The following is a 7,111-nucleotide window of genomic DNA, read 5'->3' as shown; positions in this document are numbered from 1 at the left end:
TAGGTTTGTGGGTGAACACCAGTAGTGTAAAGCCACAGAAGAAAAAAGTGGACTGGTGAATAGGAATCAAAGAACACAGATTTTGATTTTAGATATAGTTTTATTTAAAACGTTATGTTATTACTAATATATTTTTTGAGAACATTTACAAGCACAATGTTGGTAGTAAGCGTTCTAATAACCACATTCATAAGAGTATGCTTATTTGATCACTTATTTGCCTTACTGTGGGTCAAATGTATGCTTCTCTTCATATGCTCTAAAATCAATCAGCTACTGCTTTCATCACAATTAAACCAGTCTTCAAAGTTAATCAGTCATGGGTGCATAATGGCTGCCCACTCTCTCTATCAGCAGACCCCCACTCATCACACACTGTACGTGGCTCTGTACCTCAGAGGCGAGCGAAAAGTTCAACCCGTTTAGCCCTAATGTTTTCCTAATGGCTGCTTGTTGAGTTAATAGTTAAATCACAGAGAGGATTGTTGTCCTTGCCTTTTATTTGCCCTCGTGAGTAAAGCTAAACACATGTTCTCACTTCAAAGTCTTTAAGATTGGCTGCGCTGATCGTACAGTAAACCTACATACATCCACTGAGCTGCAGGGTAAAATGATAAAACAAAGTATGTTATGGGTCATATTTTTGAATAAAACCTTAACTTGTGAGATGTGAGAATACATTGCCTTCATTTTAATATTTTGATTCATATCATGCAAAAGAGTACAAAAATAAACATTTAGATCATTTTAAATTTACATGCAATGCACCTATGATTAGAAGCAGTTGGTGACATCTCTCAACATAACAACTTAACATTCAAAATTAAAGATTTGGGGAACAAATTGTAAAGATTACATAAAGATAAAAGACACACAGTTTAATTACACATTGGGTCAGCACAGGAATACATCACATGTAAAGTGCATTGCGATCTGTATGACAGTAGGTAGTCTGTTATATGTTCAATTTAATGTTATGGTGAATTCTCCAGGTGACTAATTTCTATTCAACTTCCTTTTAAAGTTTTGCCTTTGATTCATTTGCACCAATGTGATTATTCTTGCCCAGCTGACCTTTTTTTTTTACGATTCCAGTAAATTTCTATATATTGGCTGCTCAATTAAAATTCTAAGAGATCCAGATGTTTCGCACTTTCTACGAGTTGGGGGACAGGGCCTGTTCACTCCAAGCCACAAGAGCAGCTCAGGAAATGCCCCAGCTTTCTTGGCATCTAAATTTCCATCACAAAACATTGTTACTAGTCTGTGTACCGTACTCGTCTGACAATCAGGATAAAGATAGCAGGCAGCTGTGGATTTTTCCAAGATGCCAATTATCTCAAAACATGAAGAACTACTTCAAAATGGCTTTGTAAACAACCAACTTCTTATTGTAACAGATTGAAGACAATAATTGTATTTTGAAATGAATTTTCCTGGCTCAGTTAACTGCAGGGATAAACACTTTCATACTGACCTACAATAACCATCTACACCATTGCTTCTTAATGACAGAGGCCAGAACAACGACATATCAAAAATAGCTCTTTACTGGTGAAGTGGATTAACAAAAACTATATACAGGAACAACAGAAAACAACATACACTTATATAATTGCACTAATAATGTTATATCTTTACGAGTGGTGACAGTGCCCGCAGTCTTGGTAGCCAGGTGACATAACGATGATGTTTTATAGTTAGTTTTTCATACAAGGCTGAAGCATCACAGCCAGAATAAGTGCTGCAATATATATCAGATGATTTTGTTAATGAACAGGCTTCATTATAGTGATAGTCCCCTCAGTCCAGGGCAAAGATATGGGCTCACAACAAGGGTTAGACGGCCTGTTTGGGTCTCTTCATCCTGCAAGAAATAAACACAGATAAATTAATACCAAAACATATACAACTAGTTTAGAAATGTTCACGTTATTATTGTTTTTTAATTAATAAATAAAATAGATTAACACAAAAAACACATGAAACAGAACAAGAACAGCGAGAACATAGCAAATAAAAGATAAATACCAAGTCCAAAATAAGCATTTTGTCCAGAGACTGTCAAATGTGTCCATGTTCAGATGAAGTCTAAATGTCAATGATAATGTCAGTCCAGTCCTTGATCGACGGCACAGTTTGTGTCATACATTTTTTTGATGGCCTTTTCCCCTGTTCCCAGCTGTATACTCCAAATATATCCATTGATTGTGTCCATGGCCGGAGTTTTGAAGCCCAAATACATAGTTAATATCGAGTGGGATGGTGATGTCTTTAGCACTTTATTGATCTCAGTCCCAGAACACATGGTAATAGTTTGCCTTCTGGCTGCCACAGTTTCTCCAACAGTTAAAATGTCCTTATATATATAATGAGCACATTGGCAAAACGAGACTATGTTCTGTCAAGTTTGATTGTCTATCTCTTTGCTTCTCATTTCTTGGGTTGAAGTGGGTGAAATGGTGATTGGTGGTCAAATTTTGGCAGTAGTGGAGGGAGAACATGTGTCTAGCCTGACATTATAACCGGCAATGTTCAAGTTTTTCATATTTATCAACCATAATTGTAAACTAGCTGCTCACTCTACTAAATCGTAGTGCTATTGCTTTCTACAGACTTTTATTTTAAAGATTACACAAGTTTGTTCAATAAGTTTTTTGTTTTTTTGCCACATTTTGAGATTCTTTTCCCCTGATCCTTAAAGCAAAACCATTAACAATAATATTAATAATTTGTCACACTGGCCATCTTCTGTTGCTGTAACCACTTTAATTTAAGGAGCAATACTAAAACCTTGGTAAAATGGCTTTGCTTGTCAATTAGTTAGTTAGTTAATTAGTCATATTGGTCATAAAGCTGCATTGTTGTGTCCATTAAGAGTTATTAAAACATACTAAAATGTATAACCTTCTGAGGTGGGTTTTTTTACGCCTGTTGAACGAGCACAGCCCTCCTCCCTTTGTGACACAGTGTGTAAGTGAAAACACATTAGGTCTGATCCATTCTTAATGCCCTCCATCTACTTACAGCATGGGCTGTTTTGTTATGCATTAGACATTCACACCCAAACCGTCCCAGAGCCAGACGAACCGACTGCAGGCCCCAGAAGACTAACTGTCCAACGGGTATTCGGAGCAGACAGGCCTGGGCCTTCAGCATTCACTAATGTTGATCCATGGTTAGACTTTATGCAAGAATCCAGGAAACTTTCTTCATCAAAATCTAATCCGAATTTTCCTAAAATTAGCCACGAACCACAGGACATTTACAGTATTTACAACTAGAAATGACTCCAAGAACTTCACGGTGGTAACTTGAATCCTTCTATAAACTTTACAGTGCCAAGTATTTTTAAACAGAGCTTCTGGCCTTGCAAAAGACAGTACGTGCTTACAGTAACTTCTACGAATATCTTGGCACTTGACTGTTGGCAAAAGCTGTTTAAGGACATGGGCAAATCTCAATTTTGGAGATAAAAATCATGTAAGAGCATGTTCAGCCTTAAGTCTTGGGCACTTAAGGCTCGTCTCATTACATGAGGGGCAATTCGTATGTGCATTTACATGTTCAAATGCGTATTTGTGTATATTTGAATATGTATAGAGTGGAAGTCATTATACTGTCAGCCAGACATAGGTGCAATGATGGGAGGCATTGGAATTGCATTCACATTACACTATATAATCAGAGTTGCCAAGTCTGACTTTGGGCTTCTATTTTTGTAAAGTCATTGCACTTCATAAGTCATTTTTAGCCTATTTCAGATCTGTTTCACATCCAATATTGACTAAAATACAAGCAATACATGTTGTCATTGATGTTAATATGCACATCTCATTAGCTCTCGTTCAGAGTGGGCGCACAACGTTTAACTCGTTGCTTAGTGTTTTAGGATGATTTCTGTAGGGCTGAGTTAACTTATTGTGGTCTTTTTTTTCTTTTTTTCCAAAAGCAGGTCATTTGTTACGCTCTGAAAATCTGACAACCCAGTATACAACACAAAATACTGTTCTTACTTGTTGATTGCATTCTTCAGGTATTGCTGCAGCCACCGGATTTCTGGGTTCACGCACACCTCTTTGTTTGTCTTCAACTTTGCGCTGATAGAGAAATAAAAAGAAAATGGATGAGCATTTGGCAGTTATGCTACAGCAGAAGATGAAAGACTTGTTTATGCAAAATCCTGGGCTATCAGCTATTCTGTCGCTTTCTTATCACACAAGCCAACTTGACACAACACTGCGATTTTAACACGTAGATACCTTCACAGCAGTCTATTTGTTTTTGAGGGCCACTCACACCCCTCTCCCCAAAAATGTGCCTTGAATTACATGTTAGTGCTGCTTGCTATTCTTAATTGTGATGCCAAATTGATGCGTTGTAAAAATATGAGTTTTGACATCAAAGCAACACGTGTCAAAGTGGTATCTCTATAAAAGTAACCTAGTGGCTATTTACAGAAAAGGTCAAGACCAGATCATGTGTCTATCAGTGGGAGATGATAGCCATAGTAACCAGCATTTCAATGACAAATGCTACAAGTAAATTAGATTTTCTTCATCTGAAATCACCATGCCTTTCTGAATCATTTAACCAAATACAGACCTTGTTCTATAAAGTTACCGCACACAAGCTGTAACATCGAATTAAGTTTGAATCGTTACACAAGGGAACACGAAACCAACAACGCAATCACAAAGACCGCAACTATTCTTTCCTTCTATAAAAAGTGCTCGCAAAATCAAGCTTCCTTTCATTCCTCTAAAAAGTCGTGTGTCGCGTGTTGCTAAAATTGCTTTTCTCAACCCTGTCACCGTGTGAAGATTGATGGTGTGAAGTATCCAGGAAGGAGGAAACCTGACAAATCAAGTGTACATGTGTGTGACTGGGCAGTTGAAGTGCGTTGAATGAACTCACATCACTTGGAAGGGGCAGTTAGGCGTCTGGATAAACCGCAGCTCCCGGATGTAGGATCTTGGGAGGTTGTTGACTGTGGAGCGGCAGTAACATCTCTCCACCAGGCTGATGGGCTTTCCTGTAAAGAGGGTAAACAGATTAACACTTGAGTCCTTAAAGAAATAACAGCAAGTAAGTTAAAGACAACAACTAAAATACACTTCTAAATGTGGTATAAAGCAGGACCTCTTATCTTATCATGACAGTGTTTTATCATCTTGCAAACCAATTCATGCCATAAATTGTCCTTTCTGAAATTAATATTAATATATAGGCCTACAACTACAATTTTATCCAACACAATAAAGAAAGATTAAACATTAAAAAAGTATATACTGAACCATCCTGTGGTCTCCATATGTCAAAGACAGATTCCTATTTTGCCATCATGAACATGATTGTTTCTTGGATTGGAAATATGTTGTGTTTTATTCACGTTTAATTAAGACAACACAAAAAACATTTAAATTAGCGTGTTTACTAAATAAAGAGGGGGAACACGAAAGCTGTAACGTCAGTTTAGGCTGCAACAGACCAGATACGGAACATTTGTACAGATGGTGGAAAATACGCTTTTAGAGCCAAAACCCTTTTGCACTCGTTCACGCGTATTAACATAATAAAGAACGAAGCAGCAGCTGAAGATAAGTGATCAGGTCGATGTGTGATGTCGCCACGCAGACTATACTGATCCGCATCCTCATTTGCTTCGTTAAAAGTAAAAATTCACGACAGATCCACAGATGAGCGATGCGCCAGCAGAGCGCAGCCTCCTGCGCGCTTTTACGCACGGAGAAAATAATGTTCTACTCTGGATCAAGAGGCCCCCGCTGACACTACGAACTTTTAGCATTCATTCAAAAAATAATGAAGAACATAATGGAATAATTAATCAGGACAACGTGGTTAAATTGTATAATTTGCTATGGAACCTGGACGACTGAGGAACAACACATGTGGTTAAATATAAGGTGTAAAATATCAAATTAGTTAAATTAGCTCACGAATTGTTACAATTATATTATATTATATTTCACACCTATAAATATGATATTATAATTATCTTTTCCATGGTAGACTGATAAATAAATCTGACTTTACTCCATATAGGTCTAACATTAATTGAAAAGTAAATGGATTTGTTCCTTACCTTCTGATTCTGGTGCGTATGCTGTTAACATAAGCGCAGCCGCGACTGCAAACAGTTTCATATCCATCCTGCGATAATGCCAATACCACCGCTGTTTGACGTGTTCTCAGTAAAGTCCAGAGGAACTATGACAGACGGCGCGCTGCTGGAGCTTTAAATCACGCACAGACAAGTGTCAAGCGCCGGAGATACATCGCTTCACTTCCGGTTTGCACACGATTGAAAAAAACGTGAACAACTTTGGTTGGTTCACTACTGGATCTATGTTAACTCTATGGCTTTCACGCGTAAATCCTGACCGCATTTCACCAGTATCACTTTAAAACTAAGCTTATAAATGCCTGTTAAAATGTATACTATGGGGTTTTATCATCTAGAATGCCACAGTTTCCGTTTTCACTCGAGGATTTGTTTCTCAAGTGCCTGCAGTGCGCGCGCTCAATTAAAATGCGTCAAACCCTAACGACCCCCACAACAAGGACCCCTAAGCTACGTGCTCCGGATCCTGTTATCCAAAGACTTACATCTAGGGTTTATCTGTAGCATCTAGTAATGAATTAAAAGGAAACAACAGTCTTAATGTAGGCTACACACAATTTTATTTTATTTTTTTAAACTAAGCTAATACAAAAGATGTATCCAAATGGTTTGCTCTGCAGGTGGATAAAACTAACTTTATATAGCCTATTAGTGTATAGTAAGAAGCTGCCTTGATGAAAACCGAATCGCTTGAACCTACTCGTTTAAAATAGCCTATAGCCTAAACAACTGAGCTTTAAAAAGCAAAAAAGGATTTTACTTTCACTTTATTGTCCATCAAATGTGTAAATGTGTCTTTGGTTCACATTTTCTTTGTGATCACATGACAAAAACAATCCATCAAACATTACGGTAAATAAATGAAATAAATATCATAAAAAGTTTGATGCATTTAGAATATAAAATCATCAGGGCTCATTTAATAGACTGACTGTGTTTAGCACAAATGAGCCTACTTTGACGCTA

General features: G+C 37.4%; 1 protein-coding gene across 1 annotated transcript; it reads right to left on the bottom strand.

Moving 5' to 3' along the window:
• Positions 1-676: 676 nt before the first annotated feature.
• On the bottom strand, positions 677-6,257 carry cxcl12a (chemokine (C-X-C motif) ligand 12a (stromal cell-derived factor 1)). Its single transcript, XM_072436913.1, has 4 exons — positions 6,107-6,257; positions 4,918-5,035; positions 4,017-4,100; positions 677-1,867 (listed from the first exon to the last, which is right to left on the bottom strand). Exons 1-4 carry the CDS (start codon positions 6,171-6,173, stop codon positions 1,840-1,842), a joined length of 297 nt encoding a protein of 98 aa, XP_072293014.1. The 5' UTR covers positions 6,174-6,257; the 3' UTR covers positions 677-1,839.
• Between the last annotated feature and the right edge of the window lie 854 nt (positions 6,258-7,111).

Source organism: Eucyclogobius newberryi, unplaced genomic scaffold (genome assembly GCF_026437365.1).
Source record: "Eucyclogobius newberryi isolate DKJ021-1_F unplaced genomic scaffold, fEucNew1.0.hap1 SCAF_8, whole genome shotgun sequence".
NCBI lineage: Eukaryota > Metazoa > Chordata > Actinopteri > Gobiiformes > Gobiidae > Eucyclogobius > Eucyclogobius newberryi.
The sequence above is the reverse complement of the archived record's forward strand: the minus strand, read 5'-3'. Positions and strand labels throughout refer to the sequence as shown.

What these genes read in the sequence shown, in the direction of transcription:
- cxcl12a (XM_072436913.1), bottom strand. Translation starts at nt 6,173, where the DNA reads ATGGATATGAAACTGTTTGCAGTCGCGGCTGCGCTTATGTTAACAGCA. An exon ending in AACTGCCCCTTCCAAGTGAT is followed by an intron (nt 4,101 to 4,917) that starts GTGAGTTCATTC and finishes TTTCTCTATCAG; the next exon opens with CGCAAAGTTGAAGACAAACA. An exon ending in CTGAAGAATGCAATCAACAA is followed by an intron (nt 1,868 to 4,016) that starts GTAAGAACAGTA and finishes TATTTCTTGCAG; the next exon opens with GATGAAGAGACCCAAACAGG.